The 27,728-nt window shown below is 36.2% G+C and overlaps 1 protein-coding gene across 3 annotated transcripts in view; it reads right to left on the bottom strand.

The window, feature by feature from the left end:
- Positions 1-27,728, bottom strand: part of CSMD3 (CUB and Sushi multiple domains 3) — a 1,252,643-nt gene that overhangs the window by 941,234 nt on the left and 283,681 nt on the right. For all 3 annotated transcript variants that reach the window (XM_049632997.1, XM_049632998.1, XM_049632999.1), the window contains exon 4: positions 4,874-5,068. In XM_049632997.1, coding sequence (XP_049488954.1) covers positions 4,874-5,068 — 195 coding nt within the window. The remainder of the gene's footprint in view (positions 1-4,873; positions 5,069-27,728) is intronic.

Genomic DNA, 27,728 nt, shown 5'->3' with positions numbered 1-27,728 from the left:
GCAGAAGAGTGTAATCAGGGTATATACATAGAATAATTGTCATTTTTTTATTCTCTAATGCCTTTTTGAGATGGTTTCCAGAGTACTGAGAAAGGGAACATATAAACACAATGAACATCCTTCCACTGGGCTCAAAAGTATGTTCTTCACAAGCATTACTTCTTTTCAACATTATCTACTAGTTGTTTTTTTTTCTGGGGGTGGGGGAGGCTCGGCTGTTTGATTTACTTCTAATCTTGATCAGAATTCACTATTTTTTTGGAAGGCTTTCGGTACAATTTGCATATAGAAAACATCAGGCCAAACTTTCCTTCCTCTTTCCCCATCTCCAGCTATTACCTCTAAATGCTCTTCCCAGTTCCATGCTTTGGTAATGCATTTTTGATCCAGAATTGTTGATGAAGGTTTTAAGTAGGAGAATAAAGTTATGTTCTGACAAAACAAACTGATGCTCTTTTTTCAGTCACCTGTTTTCTTTACCACATTGTAGTAGAAGACAGTCTTGTTCCAAAGAATAAAACTTGGAAGATCCTTTCACTTCTCATTGCTAATGTAGCTAATGGCAATTTCTTTTGCTTTGTCAGAAACAACAGTTTCGTCTTTAGCCCTTTTGCTTATCTGTCCTGTCAGATATTTGTTTCAGGTCACGTGGCACCAACTGACCACATGACATCTACATCACTAACACAGAAGCCTTCCCCCCAAAGGATCTCACCTGTCGAATGAAAATAAACTCTGTCAACATTTGACAACTCATATCCCTTGACTGATCACTGCTTTTCCTGAAACCTCTATGGATTCTAAGATCTTTACTTTGGGCTATGAATATACTCAAACCATCAAGAAAATATAACACCTTTTTGTAAATAGAACATTCTTTTAAAAATTTTCTAATGAATCTAAAATTCATACTGATACAATCTTAAATTTTCTGTGATTGATGACTTAAATCTTAATATGTTAATTCTTCCACCAAATGATTTGACGTTTTGTGGACTCACATTCAGGTTTACTTAAAACACTATAATTTAAGTGTAACTTCTACAAACACTTTTATTAGTTTGCCCTGGGGTAGGTATATCAAAATGCCATTCTGAATATAGGATATTGTCATGAATTTTAGAATGTTTAATACAGGAATATCATATCCATTTCACTTTGTCTGCCAACTGCTCTTAATTAGTAAGGAATGTCGAGAGTACTGAGTTGAGAAGCACTCTGAGGCCACATCACAACTCACTGGGAATAAATGTCATAGAAATGTCTATGAAAGGAGGGGGTGCGGAATAGGCCTGTATTACAGGTATTTTCAATCCAGACTGACAGCACAAGAACTCACTTTCACTTTCAGCACAAACAGTTGGTTGTCTTTTTCAAATTCTAGCAGATGGTGTTGATAAAATCCACCCTGCCTGTGAACAAACACAAAAACCCTTGCACCATACCCTCGGTTGATGTGGCATTCGTTTTTCTTAATTAAACTATCATTGTTAGGAAGCATCAGAAGAATTCTCTGAAAGCAAGGGTTTCGTCCAGGAAAGACACTATGTAAACTCCCGGGAAAGCAATAAACAGATCATTACAGGGTTATCAGCCCCCTGCAAAGTTATAAATTAAAGAATCAGTATGCTATCAAGTGGCAAAGAGCAGAGGAAGGAAGCCGTGGACTGAATAGTCTATCTTTTCTTTTGAACTGAATGACAACCACATGAAATCCAAATACTCAATGCCCCTATTCTTTAAGTTTAAAAAAATTTGCTTAATGGGAGATAAATTGCTCCTTAGAAAATTAGATCATGTGCTGTGTGAAGTCTGACTTCATACACTCTAGCTTTAGCCAGTGAATATTACTAACACGCCATAACTACTTTTAAGGCTAAAAAGGAAAATTATTGCCTCATTGAAAATGTTCTTACTCTAGATAGTTTTTATTTTTAGCTAGTCTTTTGTGAAATCTTCTCTTAAACTGCTGTCCCTACCTGAACTTTCTTCCTCTCAACTGGGAGGAATTAAGCTCATCCTGATCAAGGTGCCTAACACATTCTACAGATTCTGAGAGTAAAGCAATTATCACACATTATTGTAATTATCTGATGACATAATGATTAGACCCACTAGAACTGTATGCTTAAAGGCAAGACCTGTTTCTTACTCATCTTTTGATTTTCAATACATGAAATAATGCTTCACACAGGTAAGGGCCATAATAAATATATGAGTAAATGAGTAAATATAGTAATTGGTATTATTGTTAATGAGAAGAAAAGGTAAGCTTGTCAGATTGAAGTTGAGCAGGCAGAATTTCCAAAAACAGTGGGTGCCATTTTTTTGATAGATGAAAACCATAGAGGTAAAATGAAAGTCAAAGGAAATAATAACCCTGAAGACACTTGGGGATGAGATACAGAGTACATACTCTGGAAAAACAAAACTGTCATAAGTAAATAGAGGTACTGGTTTTAGGGTTAGACTTGGATATAAGGATACTTGATATTGTCAACTCACTTTTTGCTGACTGTGATTTTTTCTTTAGAGAGGAGATGGTAAGAAGTACTAAGGAAAAAGGGTAGATAGAGCCAGCACACATAGTAACTTGGTATGCATTCGGTTCTTTACATATGCTATCATATTAAACTCTAACAGCACTGTGATGTTGGTATTTCTATCTCTTCATCCAATTATAGCTAAAAAATAGTTTCCAAAAATAATAGAGTTTTCATTCAAAGGCTCTAGCCAATAAGGGAAAAACTAGTATTTAAACTTATATTTTTCTGGTTCCACAGGCTGGTATCTGAACTGAGATGAAAAAGGAGTCCCAAAATAGAAAGTAATATTCAGGAGTACTGGTGGTACTCCACTGAAATATCTTAAAATGCTTCTGGGTTTTAACTACCTTAATAAGTCCTTTTGATTTAGGAAGTTTTACACCTTAAAATAGTGACAATAGTCTTTTGACTGATACAAAAATAACTCCATTTCCCTTCTTATCATAAAAGTAATTTTGAAGAGAGATGCAAATTATTTTGGTGAAGTAAAAAAATGGTAACAAGCTTAGGCTTTGGAACCAAACAGAATGGGTTCCAATCCAGGATTTCCACCACACCCTAAATTGGGAGAAATTTGCCTGGATTCTAACATTTCTTCACATCTTATAAGCAGAGATTCCAACTGTCCTGCTCTTTTTACTAGACTATCTTTTCAAAGATATTTGCACAAGAAATAGTCTCAGAAGACAGTGTTTTCCACTAAAGGGCAAGTTTGCTTATAAGCCTGAGGGGTAGAGACAGGGCCGCCCTCCAGAGCAAAGAGAAGACATGCTCATTATAATGATTCAATTTTCCTAAGCTCATGGTTCTTCTCCTATAATACCGCTAACCATGTGTGCTGATACCCTACACTCTTCATATCAGTCTATGAGAATTAGGGCTTAGAGAACCAGCACAAATGTTTGTACTGTGGCTGCTGACACTCCTGCATATAATAAAATCTCCTTCATTTCTGACTCAAGAGTTTGGTGTCTTCTATCAATACCCAAGAAACTGTAGCAGAGAAATTTGTGAGCTTGCAAGTCCAGTAAAATCTGACTCTATACTTCTGGGCATTGACTAACTGAATGACCTTGAGCAGTTATTTCAAAAGTTTTGCACTTTGGTTTTGTACTGTAATGAAATTTAAAAGTGACTACACTTATAATTTTCTTAGTACACTATAGTGATCAAATGGTATACTACGTGTTCAAATAAATGGTAGCTAATAGTAGTCAGAGAAATAGCAATGGCCAAGGCAGCAGGATTAGAAGCAGCAGCAACAGAAGCAAAGGTAGCTAACACTGAAAGAACGCTAATGTGCAGCAGATATTTTACTAAGTGGCAGGTATAGGTTTTCTTACCTAATCTTCACAACAAATGCAATAGGTGTTTTCTCTCTCTCTCTCTCTCTCTCTCTCTCTCTCTCTCTCACTGGTTAAGGGAGATAAATGAATCTCAAAGAGTTGATATGATTTGCCTGAAGTAACTCCCATGGTCATTGTCAAAGCAGGGATAAGAAGCTACCTGTGTCTGATTTTCAGGGATCTCTCCTACATGCACTTGTAGCCACATGTTGGAGAGGAAGCTACAAAGGAACTTAGATCAGAAGTTGGACATTCCTACCGCCCATGTGTAAAGGAAACGAATGCGAAAAAATAAAGAAGATATGAGTCACTTATCTTGTTTGTTAGAAAAAGCTAGCCCACAGAAAACGATATAGGTCTCCAAAATTTCTGTGGGCAAGATTTATCCATGAATTCAGCTTCCACCAAGTAGAACATGTTCTTTCAGGCACTGTATTTTGAAACTTTGTCCACATTAGAGGATTATTAGGTTTCCCCCATTATATAAATAATCTTTATCTGTATCCATTAAGAAAACAATATAGCATTCTTATTTCACAAATTCCCAAGTAAGTCTTCCACCAGATATTTTTTAAAAATTCAAAGATTCAATCTATATTTCAAAATGTAAGCAAAATTATTACTTTTACAGACTAATTAAATTTCAAAACATTATAAACTTCATGTTTTCCTAATGTAAATATAAGGACACATACATACACAATGTATGCATAAATATGTATATAAATGTAGAGATGCACTGTTTCATTTCACAAGCAATATCTTATTTTGGCAAGCATTTTTTTCTAAAGCAGTCATGTAGTATACATATATATAAATAGTTATTGTTTTAAGCTTCACATTTTATAAAAGCAATAAGCACCAAGAGCCTAACATATTTTGCAAATATACTGTCTGATCCCAACTCTCGCTTTTGAAATGTATTCACTATATCAAACAGATATTCAATCAGCATAAAAATAAATATGATTTTAACTTTACCTCTGCATATGGGAACAGGAAAATCCCATGAGGCTGTATTAACTGAATTGGCTATACAGGTGAGTTGAGGGTGGCCATCGAGAATATATCCAGTCACACAGCTGTAGCGGATCTTGTCCCCAACATCAAACCGTGTACCATATAATACACCTTTGGGTGGAACTCCTGGATTGCCACAAGAGCTACTCTGCAATTCTAAAACAGGGGGAGAAAAGAAGAGTTTACAGTTATTTTAATACAGATTTTAATGTTTTAGATTTTTAAAATTATATGTAGATACAGATATCTCTTTTCCTTTTAAAGAGTCACAATAAAAAGAAATGTTTTTCACTTCAACACATGTAACACAGAGGTATGGAAAGGGAACTAAATTTTACCAAAAAGGTATTAGGTTTCACTGTTAGTGTTAGAAAAATTTTAAGATTTTAAAGTATTTAATCTTTCTAGCAATTTTAAAAATCAGTATTACTCATACACTACAGGTAATTAAAGCTATGATTAATACCATGTACATGGCTTCTTCAAAGTCACATTCTACTAACACAGTAATAAGCAAATCAAGTTTCATAAATATGCTCCCAATTCCTTTGATGCTTCTGCTTAACCCTAAACAGGTGCATTTCTCTGGAAACACATACATTTGGGGTGGATATTTTTTTTTCCATTTAAATAAGAAAAATATAGCAAAGAAATGGACATATTTTTCAAATTGTAGAGATTAGCCCAGAATTTCCAATTTGTTTATGGTAAACTTACAATATTAATAAGAAACGCATACAGTTGTGAAATTTTAAATAGACTGATATATAAAATACCTGCAAAATGCCTGATATGTTAGGATATTTTATCTCGTGCCTTATTTTATTACTGGATGCTTAAAAGTATACAAGTATGCAAATATAAGAGATTTTTAAAAATAATATATATTTCAGGGAAAAATCCAATTTCACTGTAAACGAAAACAATGGAAAGAAAATATATACAAATAGCAAAACTTACAGAACTTAACAAGGTTAGGAAAGAATTATTCTTCCTGATGTTATTTTCTAAATTTTTATTACCTTTATATTATTTCATACTCTAAATAATAATCAATACAGATAGAAACTAATGAATTAGGAGTTGAAAGGTGTTCAAGTTTGGGTAGGCTATAGTTTAGTTAATGGTATTATACAAATGTTAATTTCCTTCTTTGATAATTATGCTATGGTTACATAAGTAGTTGATATTAAGAGAAGCTGGATAAGAGTATAGGGAACTCTGTACTATTTTCACCATCTAACTGAAAGTCTGAAATTATTACAAAATAAAAAGCTAAAAAAACCCCACTACAACACAAAAATGAAGTATGTTTCCATTTTGCCTTGATAATTATCCCATTTGTGTAGTAAATTCCATGCAATGTTATTTTCTATTAAACCAAATATCTATAAGCCACCATAATATTAAAAATGTCAATGGCTAAAAATAAAAATAACATATAATATGTAGATGTAATTTTACAAAAGTTATGGTCACTTATAAATAAGAAGTGTCCACGGAGCTGAAATTTCTATTTTTATTCATAATAGGTTTATATTACTTTCGAAAGTGTTTTCTAAATGAACATTACTTTTTCTGTATAAACTTTTCAATGATAGTGGAAAAAAATCAGTGATAAAGTTCAAATGATATCAGTTTAATCAATGGAAAATGTATTGAGGATTTATATAATTTGCATTACATATGTTAGAAATTAAACATTTCCTTTAATTTAAGACAATTAGAGTCTGAAGGATCCTGGGAAGATGGTGGAGTAGGAGGACACTGGGCTCACTGCGCGTCCTGCTGATCACTTAGATTCCACCTACACCTGCCTAAATAATCCAGAAAACCGCCAGAGGATTAGCAGAACCAAGTCTACAGAGCCAAGTGCAGATGAGAGGCCCACGGAAGAGGGTAGGGAGGGCAGAGAGGCGGTGCGCACTCCACAGACTGGTGGAAGGGAGACGGGGCAGAAGGGCAGCCCACCAGCCAGGCAAAGCCCCCCAGTCTGACTGGCAAAAGCAGAGGGGTCAGACGGAGTGTGTTCTGACAGCAAGTGGGACTTGACATCTGGAAGGTTATAAGCTAACAGCTCTGCTCAGAGAACGGGAGGGCTGGAAGACAACTAGAGGGAGAGTTGTTGAGCCCCGGATGACAGAGCTCAACTTGGCCGGGGGAGGGGGGGGGAGGGCTCTCGCCAGCACCATCTCCCTTGCCCATCCCCCAGCCAAAATCCCAAAAGGAACAGGTTCCTGCCAGGGAACTTGCTTGCACCTTGCAAACACCCAACACTGGGCTTCTGCGGATCCATCCCTCCAGCAGGTGTGACTCCCTTCTGGTGCCACAGGGCCCCTCCTGAAGCGGATCTCCAAAGGAAAAGCGAGCTGAGCCTGCCCCTCCTGCCCCTGTGCACCTTGCCAATCCACCCCAGCTAATATGCCAGATCCCCAGCACCACAAGCCTGGCAGTGTTCAAGTAGCCCAGATGGGCCACGCCACCCCACAGTGAATCCCACCCCTAGGAGAGGGAAAGACAAGGCACACACCAGTCTGACTGTGGCCCCAGCACTGGGCTGGGGGCAGACATCAGGTCTGACTGCGGCCGCGCCCACCAACGCAAGTTATTCAAGACAGCACAGGGGAAGTGCCCTGCAGTTCTGCACCACTCCAGGGACTATCCAAAATGACCAAACGGAAGAATTCGCCTAGAAAAAACCTCCAGGAAATAACAACAGCTAGCGAACTGATCAAAGACGATTTAAACAATATAACAGAAAGTAAACTTAGAAAAATAGTCATAAAATTAATCCCTGGGCTTGAAAACAGTATAAAGGACAGCAGAGAATCTATTGCTACAGAGATCAAGGGACAAAGGAACAGCCAGGAGGAGCTAAAAAATGCTATCAATGAGCTGCAAAATAAAATGGAGACAACCAGGGCTCAGATTGAAGAGGCAGAGGAGAGAATAGGTGAACTAGAAGATAAAATTATGGAAAAAGAAGAAGCTGAGAAAAAGAGAGATTAAAAAATCCAGGCGTATGAGGGGAAAATTAGAGAACTAAGTGATGCACTAAAGAGAAATAATCTATGCATAATTGGTATTCCAGAGGAGGGAGAGAGAGGGAAAGGTGCTGAATGGGTACTTGAAGAAATAATAGCTGAGAACTTCCCTGATCTGGGGGAGGAAAAAGGCATTGAAATCCAAGAGGAATAGAGAACTCCCTTCAGATGTAACTTGAATGGATCTTCTGCACGACATACCATAGTGAAACTGGCAAAATACAAGGATAAAGAGAAAATTCTGAAAGCAGCTAGAGATAAACGTGCTCTAACATATAAAGGGAGACCTATAAGACTCATGACCGATCTCTCTACTGAAACTTGGCGGGCCAGAAAGGAATGGCAAGAGATCTTCAGTGTGATGAACAGAAAAAAATATACAGCTGAGAATCCTTTATCCAGCAAGTCTGTCATTTAGAATAGAAGGAGAGATAAAGGTCTTCCCAAACAAACAAAAACTGAAGGAATTTGTCACCACTAAAGCAGCCCTACAAGAGATCCTAAGGGGGATCCTGTGAGACAAAGTACCAGAGACATCGCTACAAGCATGAAACCTATGGTCATCACAATGACTCTAAACCCATATCTTTCTATAATAACACTGAATGTAAACGGACTAAATGCACCAACCAAAAGACATAGGGTATCAGAATGGATAAAAAAACAACACCCATCTATTTGCTGTCTACAAGAGACTCATTTTAGACCAGAGTACACCTTCAGATTGAGAGGATGAGGGGATGGAGAACTATTTATCATGCCACTGGAAGTCAAAAGAAAGCTGGAGTAGCCATACTTATATCAGACAAACTACACTTTAAATTAAAGTCTGTAACGAGAGATGAACAAGGGCATTATATAACAATTACAGGGTCTATCCATCAGGAAGAGCTAACAATTATAAATGTCTATGTGCCTAATATAGGAGCCCCCAAATATATAAAATAATTACTCACAAACATAAGCAACCTTATGGATAAGAATGTGGTAATTGCAGGGGATTTTAACACACCACTTACAGAAATGGATAGATCATCTAGTCACATGGTCAATAAAGAAACAAGGGCCCTGAATGATACACTGGATCAGATGGACTTGACAGATATATTTAGAACTCTGCATCCCAAATCAACAGAATATACTTTCTTCGCAAGTGCACATGGAACATTCTCCAAGACAGATCACATACTGGGTCACAAAACAGCCCTTCATAAGTATACAAGAATTGAAATCATACCAGGCATACTTTCAGACCACAATGCTATGAAGCTTGAAATCAACCACAGGAAAAAGTCTGGAAAACCTCCAAAAGCATGGAGGTTAAAGAACACCCTACTAAAGAATGAGTGGGTCAACCAGGCAATTAGAGAAGAAATTTAAAAATATATGGAAACAAATGAAAATGAAAATACAACAATCCAAATGCTTTGGGAAGCAGCGAAGGCAGTCCTGAGAGGAAAATACATTGTATTCCAGGCCTATCTCAAGAAAAAAGAAAAATCCTAAATACAAAATCTAACAGCACACCTAAAGGAAATAGAAGCAGAACAGCAAAGACACCCCAAACCCAGAAGAAGAGAAATAATAAAGATCAGAACAGAAATAAACAATACAGAATCTAAAAGAACAGTAGAGCAGATCAATGAAACCAAGAGTTGTTTTTTTTGAAAAAATAAACAAAATTGATAAACCTCTAGCCAGGCTTCTCAAAAAGAAAAGGGAGATGACCCAAATAGATAAAATCATGAATGAAAATGGAATGATTACAACCAATCCCTCAGAGATACAAGCAATTATCAGGGAATACTATGAAAAATTCTATGCCAACAAACTGGACAAACTGGAAGAAATGGACAAATTCCTAAACACACACACACTTCCAAAACTCAATCAGGAGGAAATAGAAAGCTTGAACAGACCCATAACCGGTGAAGAAATTGAATCAGTCATCAAAAATCTCCCAACAAATAAGAGTCCAGGACCAGATGGCTTCCCAGGGGAGTTCTACCAGATGTTTAAAGCAGAGATAATACCTATCCTTCTCAAGCTATTCCAAGAAATAGAAAGGGAAGGAAAACTTCCAGACTCATTCTATGAAGCCAGTATTACTTTGATTCCTAAACCAGACAGAGACCCAGTAAAAAAAGAGAACTGCAGGCCAATATCCCTGATGAATATGGATGCAAAAATTCTCAATAAGATACTAGCAAATCGAATTCAACAGCATATAAAAAGAATTATTCACCATGATCAGGTGGGATTCATTCCTGGGATGCAGGGCTGGTTCAACATTCACAAATCAATCAACGTGATACATCACATTAATAAAAGAAAAGATAAGAACCATATGATCCTGTCAGTCGATGCAGAAAAGGCCTTTGACAAAATTCAGCACCCTTTCTTAATAAAAACCCTCGAGAAAGTCGGGATAGAAGGAACATACTTAAAGATCGTAAAAGCCATTTATGAAAAGTCCACAGCTAACATCATCCTCAATGGGGAAAACTGAGAGCTTTTTCCCTGAGATCCGGAACACGACAGGGATATCCACTTTCACCGCTGTTGTTTAACATAGTGTTGGAAGTGCTAGCATCAGCAATCAGACAACAAAAGGAAATCAAAGGCATCAAAATGGGCAAAGATGAAGTCAAGCTTTCACTTTTTGCAGATGACATGATATTATACATGGAAAACCCAATAGACTCCACCAAAAGTCTGCTAGAACTGATACATGAATGCAGCAAAGTTGCAGGATACAAAATCAATGTACAGAAATCAGTTGCATTCCTATACACTAACAATGAAGCAACAGCAAGACAAATAAAGAAACTGATCCCATTCAAATTGCACCAAGAAGCATCAAATACCTAGGAATAAATCTAACCAAAGATGTAAAAGATCTGTATGCTGAAAACTATAGAAAGCTTATGAAGGAAATTGAAGAAGATATAAAGAAATGGAAAAACATTCCGTGCTCATGGATTGGGAGAATAAATATTGTCAAAATGTCAATACTACCCAAAGCTATCTACACATTCAATGCAATCCCAATCAAAATTATACCAGCATTCTTCTTGAAACTAGAACAAGCAATCCTAAAATTCATATAGAACCACAAAAGGCCCTGAATAGCCAAAGTAATTTTGAAGAAGAAGACCAAAGCGGGAGACAGCCCAATCCCAGACTTCAGCCTCTACTACAAAGCTGTCATCATCAAGACAGCATGGTATTGGCACAAAAACAGACACATAGACGAATGGAATAGAATAGAAACCCCAGAACTAGACCCACAAACGTCTGGCCAACTAATCTTTGACAAAGCAGGAAAGAACATCCAATGGAAAAAAGACAGTCTCTTTAACAAAAACTGCTGGGAGAACGGGACAGCAACATGCAGAAAGTTGAAACTAGACCACTTCCTCATACCGTTCACAAAAATAAACTCAAAATGGATAAAGAACCTGAATGTGAGACAGGAAACCATCAAACCCTAGAGGAGAAAGCAGGAAAAGACCTCTCTGACCTCAGCCGTAGCAATTTCTTACTTGACACTTCCCTAAAGGCAAGGGAATTAAAAGCAAAAATGAACTCCTGGGACCTTATGAAGATAAAAAGCTTCTGCACAGCAAAGGAAACAGCCAACAAAACTAAAAGGCAACCAATGGAATGGGAAAAGATATTTGCAAATGACATATCGGACAAAGGGCTAGTATCCAAAATCTATCAAGAGCTCACCAAACTCCACACCCAAAAAACAAATAACCCAGTGAAGAAATGGGCAGAAAACATGAATAGACACTTCTCTAAAGAAGACATTCGGATGGCCAACAGGCACATGAAAAGATGCTCAACGTCACTCCTCATCAGGGAAATACAAATCAAAACCACACTCAGATATCACCTCACGCCAGTCAGAGTGGCCAAAATGAACAAATCAGGAGACTATAGATGATGGAGAGGATGTGGAGAAACGGGAACCCTCTTGCACTGTTGGTGGGAATGCAAATTGGTGTAGCCACTCTGGAAAACAGTGTGGAGGTTCCTCAGAAAATTAAAAATAGACCTACCCTATGACCCAGCAGTAGCACTGCTAGGAATTTACCCAAGGGATACAGGAGTACTGATGCATAGGGGCACTTGTACCCCAATGTTTATAGCAGCACTCTCAACAATAGCCAAATTATGGCAAGAGCCTAAATGTCCATCAACTGATGAATGGATAAAGAAATTGTGGTTTATATACACAATGGAGTACTACGTGGCAATGAGAAAGAATGAAATATGGCCCTTTGTAGCAACATGGATAGAACTGGAGAGTGTGATGCTAAGTGAAATGAGCCATACAGAGAAAGACAGATACCATATGGTTTCACTCTTATGTGGATCCTGAGAAACTTAACAGAAACCCATGGGGGAGGGGAAGAAAAAAAAAAAAGGAGGTTAGGGTGGGAGAGAGCCAAAACATAAGAGACTCTCAAAAACTGAGAACAAACTGAGAGTTGACCGGGGGGGGGGGAGGGGGGGGAGGTGGGAGGGAGGGGAGGGTGGGTGATGGGTATTGAGGAGGACACCTTTTGGGATCAGCACTGGGTGTTGTATGGAAGTCAATTTGACAATAAACTTCATATATTGAAGAAACAATTTTAAAAAAATTAGAGTCTGAAACCAAAAAAAGTAAAAAAAAAAAAAAAAAAAAAAAAAAAAGAAAACAAGTTGAGTAATATTGATTAAGTAGCAATAGTTTCTATAAATAACAATTTTCTTAAGTTCCCTCTGCATTTAAAGATACATCATAAACTAATATCTGTAAAGTATTGTAAATACCAATAACTAAGTCTTCAAGGCATATGCTGGAAGTAATTTTGAGTAAAATTTAAAACATATGGTCTGTGAATTTTGACTAATTCTTTATAAAATACTTTTGAAATTAACAGTTTATTTTGAAATAGGTTTTTTTTTGGAAAATTCATTTGATTGACATGAGACGTTTGCTGCGAGATGTTGGGGTTAATAAATTTTGATAAAATGAAAAACATTCAATCCCTTGCATATAGTAATAACAAAGAAAATTATTTTAATGAAACCACCACTGTGGCCTTAGAATCAAGCCACTCCTTTTGCTCTCACCTCCTAAAAATAATTAAGGTCAGGACTTCAATTATCATAAAGTTATATATCCAGGAGACAAAAGCAGTTTCCAAATTATTTCACAAGAAGCAGTTAGGTGGAAGAATGAAGGGGAAAAGAAAAGAAAGTTCTTAAATAGTTCTTGTACTCTGATTTAACTTTGATTTAAATGAACAAATAAACATTAAGCAGAACAAAATACCTAAGCAAAAATGGAAAACAGGAAGTCAATTAATGAATAACAATACTGGAATTGGAATTGGGTTGAAACCTCAATACATTACCTAATCTATTGCCTGCCTTGTGGCTGAATTATTTCTAAACCAACAGACAGAAAAGAAGTTAGGCTGTTTCAAAATAAAACTCAAAAAAAGATAATTCTAAAACATATCTGGTTCACCTTCAGGAAATTCCTACTGTTGATTGCCCCTGTTTTTTTGACTTCCATAAAAAAAGAACTACCCATCATTCTCTGTAGACAATAACCCATGGAAGACAGTTATTAAGAGGTTTCAAATTCAGGTTTAATAGATCCCAATTCTATAGCCATTGCTCATGGATTCCTTTTTTTTAAATTTTTTTAGGTTTATTTATTTTGAGAGAGAGAGAGAGAGAGAGAGAGAGAGAGAGAGAGAGAGAAAGAGAGAGAGCATGAGCAGGGGCAGAGAGAGAGGGAGAGAGAGAATCCCAAGCAGGCTCCATGTTGTCAGCACAGAGCCTGACGCAGGGCTTGATCAAATGAACCGTGAGATCATGGCCTGAGCTGAAATCAAGAGTCAGACAGTTAACTGACTAAGCCACCCAGGCACCACATGGATTTTATTTTTTGTTCTCTCCCAACCCTTTAATTTGGGACTTCTCTCTAAACTATGCCCATTTTAAGACACACAGCCAAGGATATGTTATTAACTGAAAGAATTATATAACCCAACATCGAAAAATGCTATATTCTGATTGAACATTCACTTTTTAGTCTTGATTTTTATAAAAATAAATAGTGTTTCATATATCAACTTTTTAAATTAACTTGTTAATTAATATAAGATCTCTTGAACTAGCTAAGTGAGACTAATTTTTAGACATTGTTTCTACCAGCTATCACAAGTTTGAATTGCAGGGGGAAGTGAAGACACATTATACCAAGTTCTGTAAAGCAGACTATAAACTAATTATTAATATACATGGAATTTACAATAAGTGGTGATTTTTCTTATTGTAAAATCTTTAAGGAAAATAGAGATTTAAGCAATAAAGAATTTTCATGTTAATTCATCAAAGGTATCTGGAAGATAACGACACCATTCTTGTTACTTCATTGTGTTTCTGATGCAAATAATTACATCTAAAAAAAGCAGACTTGCCAAATAGATTGCTATCTTCATTTACCAACAGATGACACTAATATATGTATTGAAAAGTTTAGGCGATCAAAATAAAACAATTATAGAACCTGATATATTCTCATCATATATTCCATAATGCAAAGATTAAAATGGAATTGGAGTGCTCTGGGGAGAGTACTTTAAATTTATTGTCATGATACTATTGTTTGAGCATTGATCAATTCTTTTTAATGCAAAAATAAATATATAAAACTCCTTATGTACTGCTGCCTTGTTTGAATTTATTCTTGAGACTGTGCCAGGAGACTGTGTTTGTGAATAAACCAGAAATATTCAAGCGTGAGTAGTTTAGTGGATTGAGATTACTGGAAAATATATGTGAAGACTTTACACTCAAAAAATGTTTCTGAAGGGGTGCCTGGGTAGTTTAGTCAGCTAAACATCTGACTCTTGATTTAGGCTCAGGTCACTGTTTCTAGGTTGTGAGATCAAGCCCCGTGTCAGGTTCTGTGCTGGGCATGGACCCTGCTTAAGATTCTCTCTCTCTCTCCCTCTGTATCTCTCCCCCACTGTGCTCTCTTTCTCTGAAATAAACAAACAAACAAATAAATAAATAAATAAAGAGGATGTCCTCGTTTAAAAAAAGCTTCTAAATATGTTAGAGACCCTTTTTGTAAGTTTATACTGTGCAGTCCAAATGATTGAGTCAATTTAAACTTCATCTATTTTTTTTTTTTTTTTTTGCTGGAAATACATGTATTTTATTTATCCTCTCTTCTCAGAGATAATGAAATTATAAGCAAATAATATGAAGGCATTTTGGCAACATAAACTGGTAAAGTGTATGGGATTATTGATACAGCCAAAAATTATTTGAGAAAGATCCAAGATAAATAAAAATCCAATTGTATCATGGAGGATGGAATTTATTGACACTCCTCCATGTTAGTTAAAAGGAAACATAAACTATAAATTACTTAATAACTGGCACAACTAATTCATTCATCAGAAGCTCTTGAGGGTTACTGTTAACATTGGCGCTCTGTGATGTATACAGTTAAAGCAACACCACCTCCCTTGCTTTCTAAGAGTTCACAATTTGAATAAGTGAATAGCCTTAATTGTTGAGATGAGCTGTCAGCCATCTTCTTTTTTAGCCATTCACATTCCCACTTACAGTTCACAAATTACCCAACACCATGTATGATTTTTCCCGTTGTACAGAAAGGGAAACTGAGACTCAGATAGATTAAATAATTTTCCCAAAGTCACCCAACTAATGAATATATTTTTAGTTCAAGCATAGATGTCTCTAACGTTAAAAAAAAAATAAAGCCGTCAATTATTTCACAATTGCATATTGTTGTCCATGAAAAACACATATTCGTTTCACAAGTGTTTGGGTTTTTTTTAATTTTTTTTAACATATATTCATTTTTGAAAGACAGAGAGAGACTGAGCGCAAATGGGGTAGGGGCAGAGAGAGAGGGAGACACAGAATCTGAAGCAGGCTCCAGGCTCCAAGCTGTGAGCACAGAGCCCGATGCAGGGCTTGAACTCACAGACCGCAAGATCATGACCCAGGCCAAAGTCGGCCGCCCAACCGACTGAGCCACCCAGGCGCCCCTCACAAGTGTTTATTAAGCAGCTATTATGGGCAATACTCTGGGGATATAGTTTTGCAAATGACCAAGCTTCCCTATGAATATCATTGATTCATTAATTCTTTCATCTATTAGTTGCTATCACATGGCCCTGCCCTCATGGAATTTACCAACTTGGTGTTGACCAAGTCAATAAGCAAGTAATTACATAATATTAATTATAATATGACAGCGAGATAAAGGAAACCTACAGGCTATCATGAAAGTATATAAATGAGAAAACTTAGTCTTGGTTAAGAGGTGGTCTGAAAAGAATTTCCTGATAAAGTCAGGTTGAAACAGATCTGAAATAGGACAGGGAGTTAACTGTATATATAATATATATTATATATATATACAATTTACATATTATATATATAATATATATATTATGTAAATTATGTATATTATATATACAATTTACATATTATGTATATTATATATACAATTTACATATTATATATATTACATATATATAAAGGAGTGTTAAGTATGTTCAAAATTTGGAAATCTAAGAATCAAAGTACTATAATAGTTACTAGATTTGCCAAGGTTTGATGGGTGTGCTAGGGTAGAAACAGAATTGAAAAGAATATCCCAAAAGGGTCAAAGATAGGTTCATGTAAGGAATACATATCCTATGCATTAGTTTGTGACTAGAAAAGGGAACTATTTCTGTCATCAAATATTTTTTGAAAGAGATACTATAAGCTCTACAGAGGAAATGATTCAGGGTAAATAACTGAAATACAGTCTAAACATACATATGGTAAGAAATGTTCACAAGTGTGTACGATATGTATTTTGTGAGTTTACTAATTGAATATTAATTTAATCTCGAAAATGATTAATTGGTAAACAGAGCCATGAAAATTATTTATTAAGAAGATGAGTAGCCAGGGTCACCTGGTGGCTCAATCAGTTGGGTGTCCAACTCTTGATTTCAGCTCAGGTTATGATCTCATGGTTTGTGAAATTGATCATTGTGTCAGGCTCCTTGTGGAGCCTGTTTTGGATTCTTTCTCCCTCTCTCTCTTCCTCTCCCCCATGCTCTCTCTCTTGCATGTGCATTCTCTCTCTCTCTGAAAATAAATGAATCAAACACTTAAAAAAAAAAAAAAAAAAACGTGAGTAGCCCGAATACTGTATATATACTATTTGTACATGAGAATATCAACTTCATAGGGCTGTTAATATATTTATATAAAACAATATATGTAAGTCATATTATATGCTGAGCACACAATACATGGCAGATATTATTATTAGCTCAACAAATTGCAGTTTTATTTTTATTTCAATCAACTTGGCATTTGAGACATCTCAATTAGGTGTGATTAAGTTGTGATCTACTAGAGGTAGGGTCATGTCTTCATTAAATGCTAACTACCTTAGATCATTCCTGATGTCTTAAAAATTACCCCCAAAACACCGACTTAATCAAAGGTAAAATTCCATTATTCCTCTCTAGGTCATACATGAAATTCAAGGTGTAATTTCAATTCCTGATAGAAAATTTGTACAACCAAATTCACAAAGCTTCCCTATGAATATCATTGATTCATTAATTCTTTCATCTGTTAGTTGGTATCATATATGAAGCCCCATGCCAGGCACAGTGAATATAAAAAGATAGCTGATGTATCCTCACAAAGTCCAGATAAATTTTTTAAAAATGTAAAATACTTATTAGGGGCACCTGTTTGGCTCAGTTGGTTGTGTCTGACTCTTGGTTTTGTCTCAGGTCATGATCTCACAGTTTGTGGGTTTGAACCCCATGTCGGGCTCGTTGCTGCAAAGCCTGCCCTGGACTCTACATCCCTCTCTCTCTCTGCCCCTCCCTTGCTCTCTACCTCAAAAATAAATAAGCTTATTTAAAAAAAAAAAGAGGACTGTAAGAGAAGATAGTTTTTATCACATTTTCCTTGGAGAAATTCAATAAAACTCTACAAAGCAACTTAGAAAAAGAGGAGTGATTTATACTAATAAACACTTTACAATAAGCTTGGCTTTAAAAAAAAAATCCCCAACCTGTTAGGAGCATATGGATAATTGTGAAAGGCAAGATATTTAGCAAAATATCCAGAAGAAAACCTGACCTTGAAAATTGGAACGAAAATTGAATGAAAGGATAGCGGATACCATGACTACAGAATTGCATAATTATTCAGTCAAATAGATGAAGCATGATCCTGCTGAGATCAATTAACAATGCTTTAAAACACTGTAAAATTATATCTACTAAGGGAAGTAAAATCAAGTTGTTTGTACCTCTTACAGAAAATTAATCTTAGGGTTTTATTTCCCAGATGATTAAAAATAATTTAGGAGACTATAACATCAAGTTGAACCACCTAGTACCTCTCATCCTGAGACTTGAAAGCACTTAAACAACTAATACATTTTCTAACTTTCTTAGTGTTACAAAATGTTCTTTTATTAAAGATACTAAACCATTTCATTCATGTAGGATATAAATGGTCTCATTTGAGAATTCACTTGGAGACTGGTTGAACAAACATTTTGTGAATATTTTGCATCAGCTATTACATCCATTCTGTCCCCACGGATTTTTACTTCAGCATGTATGACTGAATGATATTTTTTTTTCAATGTTTTTTATTTATTTTTGGGACAGAGAGAGACAGAGCATGAACGGGGGAGGGGCAGAGAGAGAGGGAGACACAGAATTGGAAACAGGCTCCAGGCTCCGAGCCATCAGCCCAGAGCCTGACGCGGGGCTCGAACTCACGGACCGCGAGATCGTGACCTGGCTGAAGTCGGACGCTTAACCGACTGCGCCACCCAGGCGCCCCTGAATGATATTTTTTTTAATTTGCTTCCTCACTAGACTGTGAGCATCTTCAGAATAAGGACTCTAATTCATCTTTATTTATTAAGAATTTAGTGTATTTTGCGGTATGTTGTTGACAAGCAGAAGAAAGAATTGCTCAGTTAATTGACAAATTTCCTCTAATAGAAAAAATATATAAAAGATTATCATCATCACACAGCGTTTGTTAGAGTAAATGTTTAAACACAAAATGGAGTGGAACCAGTAGACTACAAGAGAACTTTAGGCATATCATGAACTAAACTTGTGTCATAATAAGTACTGGGCCACACTGGCACCATGTGATTTGTAGGCATCAAATTATATTGTTATGCCATTTAAATCTGTATTTGTTTTTCCTAATGAAAGTGCATTAACTTTCATAAACCACTTCCTAAGCATGAGCATAATTCCTAAGCTGCTGGCCATCTCATGGTCCTCAGTGGGATGCTATAAATGGAGCAAACATTAGACTACATTTGCCATTTTAAAAGTTGTCTTGAAGCTTCAAAAAGGTTTAGATTTTTTCAATCAAAAGGACACTATTGTTAATCATTATTATTTTAACTTAATGAAAAAGATTCAAACAAAGTATTAGCTGCCGGAGAAGAAATGATAGTAAACCAGAGGTGTCTTATTTCACCTATCTAAGAAGAAGACAGGTCACTGGAGTGATTTGGCTGGGATGAGGGGTGAATGAACACAGATTACAATGTGTTTTAAACAGCAGCACAAGAAAAATCTATTGTCACTATTTTTTTTTAATTAAAGTAAATCCTTAGGTGGGCTGATTATAAATTCCAAGGGAAGAAAGTGTGAAGCAGTGAAATAGTGTAAAACCAAGCACCTACAAATTTATGTCGTCTAGGTAATATCATTCTGTTTTGATATTGGTATATAGGGCCCACAGGTAACATAAATGAAAGTGTTTAGAGTCAGAATAACGGTCAAATGCAATAAAGAAAATCCATTGCACAATATCCAAAACTAGTAGTTTCTGGATATATACTCTTGATCTCTGAATAAGAAGCAATTAATGTTCTTTCAATTTCAAATACCTGTGCTCTGTTTTTTGGCAAAATAAATTTTACCACCTAAGCTAGACTTATGAAAAACAATACTATATTTTTATTTTGTATTAAAATATATGCATGGGAAGGTCATGAAATACAAAAAAATTTATGATTATCCAAACCTAACTATAGCCTGTATAGCCACCATAATGTTAACAAAGCAAAAAATAAATAAAATTATAGAATGGAAGCATATTAGCAGCCATCCTCATTTTAAAGTTTCTAAAAATGGAGTAATGCTGCATCTGGTATGAGTAGTGTTTGATAACTTGATTCAGAATAATAGAAAAATATGAATAGACTCTCCTCTTGGATGACAGAATTGGGACAAGTATCTGTATTAAGACTTGTGGGTAATTTAATTCTGTAGAAGGATGTGTTAAGCTGATTATGGATAATTTACTAGATTATATATTCATCCCGTGTGAGTGAGAGATGCCACTATGTTTCAGCAATTAATCAATCACCAAATAATTACTGAAGCCTGAAGTATAAATGTCAAAGGGATATAAAAAATAGGACACTGTTTCTGTTCTTTTGGAACTTATAACTCAATTGGAAACATAAAACATGTATAGTATGACCTTCTGGCAATTAAATAATAAAATGGACTCCATAGCTCAACTTTTAAAAGTTACCTATTATATATTTATATAAAAGGAATAATATTGTATGAAATAAGAGAAGGATTTTAGTTGGAGAGGAGTCAAGAGAAGAGTCACATTACATGAATAAAGGCAAGAAAGAGAAATGTACAAGATGTGGTCAAGGGTAATATGCAAAACAAATCGCTCAAGTAGAATACCATATAATGAAACCCTAGAAATGACTATTAGGGGGACGCTTGGATGGCTCAGTCAGTTAAGCGTCTCTCAGTTTCTGTTCAGGTCATGATCTCACAGTTTATGAGATTGAGCCTCATATCAGGTTTTGTGCTAACAGTGTAGAGACTGCTTGGGATACCCTCTCTCCCTCTCTCTCCCTCCCTCTCTCTCTCTCTCTCTCTGACCCTCCCCTGGTCATGCTGTGAAAACAAATAAATAAACATTGAAAACAGAGAAATGAATATTAGGGTGACACTCTGGAGAGGCTTTAAATTAGCGGTCTTAGGGTCAATCTTATGCTAATGCAGCCAAAAAGGCCTCATAATGAAATGAAACAGACAGCAGTTCTTCTATGTGACTCTCTGGCTGGTCTAGGCTAGGAGGGAACAGACTATGCCCGCAGGTCTTCAGGGACCCAAGATTTCTTCCATTTTGCTGCTCTGTCATCCCCTTGGGCCTTGTGTTTATAAACTTGGTGGCACTGGATTTTGAGAAATGTTGAATTCCAAGCTACCTTGAATTCAAACAGAGGCTACTGAGAGAAAGAAATTTTCCCTCCCTTTCCTTTATTCCGGACAAAACCCATTCTCATTACTACATTCTATTCAAATTGCAAAGTTTCTGGGAAATGCACTGCCTTTTTCCCCCCTCCCTGTTAAGGTCAGTTCTAGTTCCTCATGGATCAGTACCTGTGAGAGAAGAAAAGGAATGGTCAAAATAAATATCCCTATGTGGATAAGGGAAGAAAAGGAAATATTCCAGTCAATGGTCATGAAAATGAATAGAACATATTAGACATTACGAGAATCCTCCTACCTCAGAGGTCCCCAGTTTTGTTCTTGAGAATGTACTCCTTGTCCTGTGTCTTCTGTTGTCCCCTGGCATTTCCTGTCAAATAGTTCTTACCTGTCCACATTCTCTGTGGCAAAATCTGAAGTGGGAATGGGAGAGTAGACTATCCTTGGGAGCACAGGACTTATATCCTAAAGATGCACTTAAGAATTTAACAATCGGGGTGCCTGAGTGGCTCAGTTGGTTAAGCATCAGACTTTGGCTTAGGTCATGATCTTGTGGTTCGTGGATTCAAGCCCCACGTCTGCACTGATGGTACAGAGCCTGCCTGCGATTCCCTCTCTCCCTCTCCCTTCCTCTGCCCCTCCCCCACTTGCAGTCTCTATCTCTCAAAATAAATAAACTTAAAGAAAAAAATTAATAATCAAAGGGATTTGAAGAGATCTAGGATTTATTTGGCTAAAACTCCCTCCCTCATTAGGAACTGGTTTGTTTCCAGTTATTTTCACATGCCAATGAACACTCTCCACCCACCCCCAAACTATTTTCCACCTTTCTCATTGTCTCTTTAATCAGGACTACCTTGGGGTAATCTGAAGCAATCAGCTTGGGCAGGAATGCAACATTATTGGTCTCATCTTTGCCCCAGGGCTGGCCTCCATCCTTTGACTGAGAAATTTAATAAGAGACTCTGATAAGCCTTCCTATCCCCTGCTGTACAGAAGCAGTTGGCTTTTCCAACCCAAAACTCACCAGAATTTTAGAGTCTATTCCCTTCCACCCGTCTTTTAAAACTGGCCACCTATGCCTGAGTCTGTGTTGTAAAACCTTATCAAAGACAGCCAGGAAAAGGCACAGGCTTTAACAACTTTCCCTTCATTCTTTTGAACTAGAGCCTCAGTGTTCTGCCTTCCACGTCGTCAGAACGAGTACAGTAAAACACTGCATCACAAGGAACTTGTTCTGTGAATGTTCTGCAAGAGAAAACATTTCTAGTAAATGTTAACTTGATAAACGAGCCATGTCTTGCAATACAAGTAGTATGTGACACTGAACGTCATATGATCACAACTGAGTCAATGGTTCTTGAAATTTGCCTTGATATACGAGTGCTTGCAATTAAAGTATGTTTCCAGAATGAATGAACGCTCTCAAACCATGGTTTTACTGTACTTCACTACACTTTCCATGACAGAAAAGTCACCAGCTGCATAGTTCATAATGTTTCCTCACTGTTATTCCTGACCACAAATCATTAACACATGTTGTGGGTATTTATTTTAACACACCACTTCCAGTACAAATATTTCATCAATGCCAGACACAAAAACCATTTTTTAAAGCATAAAGGGAGTTCACATAGCTTCCAGGAACAAGCCGTAGGCTGGACATCTTGATTAATACAGAATTAGCCCAATAAGCAGACTGCTACCTCAAAGCCACCACTGGAATGAAGTTTCCCTGGAGTCACTGACACTGCACCACCAACCTCTAACCAGCAGAAGGAGACTGGAGAAGAATCATTTGAAATTGCAATTGAAAAATCAGGGAGTCATAGCAAGAAGCAACAAATACACCACCATGTTTTACGTGCAGGAAGCCGGAAACTGCTGGAGTGACGTAAAATTGCAGCATGGATAATGAAATCCACAGTGCGAATCTACAGGAAAACTGCCTGCGCCTAAGTTTCGTGCTTCATTCTCACCTTAAGTGCATACGCTTGATGGGACTTAACTCATATTCACCATAAGGATGTCTCAGAAATGTGGGGATTTTTGCTTTGATTTTTCCCTGCCATTTTCAATTACAGACTGAAATAGAGATTAACAGAATTTATCTGATCATTCTGCCTCATTTTTAGGTATCTTCCCTGCATCCTATTTGAGAGTAATTTATAGGTTAATTCTTTCAACGTACCCCCATATAATCCTTCCAATTCTGCTTACAGAAGCAAGTCCAATTTCCCATTTGATGGTCAAAATCCTCCACAATCATGCCCGTTTAAACCGCTCCAACATCTCTCTATGCTCACCTATTTACTCTATTTCAGTCAGATATTCACCGCTCCTTCTCAATATACCATATGGATTCTTGCTTCACAGGTTTCCATACAACATATGAAACAATTCCTATTTCTTCTTGGTCTACACAATGTTTATCCTTAGAGACCTAAATGAACTCCTACCTTCTCTATAAAGATTCCTAAACACTTCAGTCCACGTTGATCACCTTTCTTAACCTGAAGTTTTTATTTTTTATTATATTCATTAATCATTTATTCTAATGTCTTGAGAGATCTTATTTTATCACCTGTATTGTTTTACTTTTTAATTCAACAGTGTTCTCTATCTTCTGATGTGTAAAAATTGTGCACTCAATTGGTGACTATAATCAAAGCAGACATTATGTTTTTAATGTGCACCTTTAAGACCTCAAAGTCTTTCATTCGGACTCACTGGGCTCTTAGTATTTATTTAGGTTAAAAAACTTGTTTAAAAAAAAACTGGAAAGTTAGGAAAATATGATAAGTACAAATTAGGAAAATATGCTAAGTCCAAATTACTTCAAATCCCTTTGCAAATTCAATTCCCTTCGAGAAAAAAAAAATTCTGAATCCTATACTGAGACATTTTGAGACAATAATCTCTGTGGAGGTAGGATTTGTGGGGAATTGGAAACTAAGGTCTTGAGAGTTTCCTGGATGACAAGGAATACAATGAATCCTGATTATTATATTCTTCCAGAGTAATGCTCAATCTTTCCTCCCTACAGGAATAGCTCTGAAGGTGTGGAGGAAAATTAGAAACAAGCAAAGGGGCTTGTTCCAGTTAACTTGCATTCTTGCAGTTGACTTTATCATCAGAAAATGAAATATAGTGAAAAATGCTCTAGGAATGAAATCAAATAAACCTGGCAATGAATTCTATCTGTGCCATTTACTAATGTGTGGCCAGAGGGGCTTTTAATACTTTGGTTTCTTCTCTGGTACCATCAGCATTACTGAAATTTATTTGAGCTACTTAAGCAAATTAATAGGAACTCACTATAATTTTAACTATGTTGTGAGTTTCTTGATATCACATTTTAACATTCATTTAATGGTCACTTGTTTCATACTGAAAGGATTTGCACATGAACTCATTCTCCTTAGGAAATGCGTATTTATGAGCCTGGAGTTCATTGAATATGTCTGATTTCATTCTATTCAAACCACATCACATTTAACAATGGCAAAGGTTTCCCAACAATGCATTTACATTGTCATTCAGTTCATTTATCTTCACTGAGATCTTAACATTTAGAATGTACTTTACCTTTTTAAGCACTGACATCTACTAATCATGCTAACTAGTTTTGTTGCTGGTTATAGCTCATGGTATAGCACAATAGAAATTGCTTCACAAGAGCTATGAAAAACTAATTGAAACCAATTATGACAATTATCTCTCTGTTCAATTGCTTGCACTAGACTCTTCCCTCATTCCATACTGTCAGACTGCCGACAATTTTCCCTGATGTGACCTATCCAATTGCATTTCAGCCTTTATTCAGTGAGCATTCATACTTCTGATTAAAATTAATAGGAGCTATGCATGCTTTGAGTGAGGACTGGAGTTATTAGGATTGTAATATGAATATAAGTGAGAATTAAGTATCATTGGACCTTCTTATTTTAATTAAGTACCCAAACACTCTTAATCAAGCATATAATTAAATTTAAGGGGAAGTGCATTGTGTGCTAATTGCCATTGATTATTAATAATATGCTTATTTATGCATGCAAACTCTCTAACAGCATATATCTCCAAACTATTTCTGAATGACAATAACTGAATTCCGCATAATGAAACTATTAACGAAATGGAGTCTTACAAGAAATGTCCGATGAGAAAATAGTGCAGATCTCAGAACACCTGTTTCCTAACTTTTCCTTTTGAAAAATTAGAAAATGTCACATGAACTCATATGGAAAAACATCCGTTAAATGGAATTGCTGCTCTCTTCCCCACTTTTATTTTGGGGAACAATATATGTTTTGGGGATATTTGGTTCAAACATTCATGAGCACTAAAAAAGAGTTCGCCTTTATTTCAGCTTTGATTTTTTTCTAATTTTGCAATTATATACATTTCATTGCAGGCTTTCTATTTATTCTTTTCACATACTAATTTATTCATTTATTATCTAATGGTCATCCGTCTATTAAGCGGTTACTGCATACCACACATTGGTCTAGGCACTGGAGGATACAACAGTAAGCAATACATACCCCTCCCTCTTGGAGCTGCCCTCACTGCCCACAAGTGAGCTAAATTTGTGAGCATGTGGTGGAGAGGGGACACGTAGTAAATAGTACTTAAATATTATGAACTATTATTAAGTAATAAATTTTAAGGAGAAATATAAAGTAAGGAAGGAGATGAGAAGTTCGGCAGGGGAGGTAGAAATTTTACATATGATAGCCCGGGAAGATCTGAGATGGTGACATTTGAGTTAAGATCTAACTGGATGAGGAATTAGCCATAAGGATATTTGAGAACATACTCCAAGAAAAGAAACTGAAAATTCAAAGCCCCTGATGCATAGATTTTCTGGGGGTATTCATGGAATAGTAAAAGTCCATTTTAGTCAGAGTGGACTGACTTAGGCGGAAATTGGGAGGAAATGAGATCAGAGATTTAAAACAGGGCCAGACAGTATATGACTTTGAAACCATTGTAAGCATATTTTCAACTGATTCATTTGAAATCTCTTTAAAAATAAGTTTATATAGCTATTTCCTGATATATTTAAGGCATATAAATTTTCTCCTCACAAAGGAAAAGAGAGACTCACTCTCTTTTAACACCCCCAACTATCCCCCTAACATATTCTTCTCATAAAATTTTGGTTGAAATATTTAGTTAAACGTTATAACTATGCAAATGCTATTCTCAGCCACAGTTATGCATTGTATTCATTTATTTCTTGTTTAAGCTTGTTTTCCCTAGGGTTAACAATTTCCAGTCTTTTATTTTTTATTTCATGTTGAGTAAAATCTCAACTTAAAACTCTTTGCCAATTGTCCGAACCTCTTCACTAACATTCTGACACCTCAAGCATGCAACTTTGACTCAATGAAGAAAAATTTTCAGAACATTCCAATCTCCATCTGGGCAAGTTGATTTCTAGTACATGTTTCTAGTACCAGGAATTATTCTGGTAATTCCATTAAACTGTCTTAGTTGGATCATGTCTTTCCTACATCCCATAATGTTCTCTTTGTTACAATGAAACACCAGTAGCATACAATGTGTGCGTAAGAGACAAATAATGCATTTATAGGTATAAATGTCTTCATCCTATGCTCAAATTCCATGATAGACTAGATGAGTTCAGAATTCTAGTATGGAAACCATTTACATTAGGGTTTGCAAGGCAAAGCAAGACAATGTCGATGCTTTGAAGACCAAAGTTACTCTGAATTTTGTCACTTTGATTTTGAGCTTATTTTTCCTGATTTCTCTTGCTAAAAATTTGTATATCATCACCCAGTTTAGAGTTTTGTGTTATTTGACAAGGAAGAAATTATTGTCATCAATTGTTCTGGATGCTTGTTGAGCATTTCAATTTTAATATTGAAACTCAATTCATGTCCTTTCCATTAGAAAAAAAAATGGATGACTTTCATCCTTCATTTTATCAGTGATCTCTTTTAAGAATGATTTATTTGAAAGTGCTAGTGGATTGCTCCTCTAATTATTATTGCTACTGCTACTACTCTATACCTTCTTTCTTAATTCTTCTGGCTTTTTCTCTTGCTTCTCTGAAGTTTTCAGCAAATTTACCTTTAAATCGCCCTATTGACTTTTTCATTTTTCTTTTTTTTTTTTTTTTTAACATTTTCTAAGTATTTCCTTGTTCTTTTTCTATGGTATGCTCATGTCTCATATCTTTTTAAAAACATTCATGTAAGGGGCTCCTGGGTGGCTCAGTCGGTTGGGCATCCGACTTCAGCTCAGGTCATGATCTCGCAGTCCGTGAGATGGAGCCCCGCGTCGGGCTCTGTGCTGACAGCTCAGAGCCTGGAGCCTGTTTCAGATTCTGTGTCTCCCTCTCTCTCTGACCTTCCCCCATTCATGCTCTCTGTCTCAAAA

Source organism: Panthera uncia, chromosome F2 (assembly GCF_023721935.1).
Source record: "Panthera uncia isolate 11264 chromosome F2, Puncia_PCG_1.0, whole genome shotgun sequence".
NCBI classification, from domain to species: Eukaryota; Metazoa; Chordata; class Mammalia; order Carnivora; family Felidae; genus Panthera; species Panthera uncia.
This window is presented reverse-complemented; position numbering and strand designations above follow the sequence as displayed.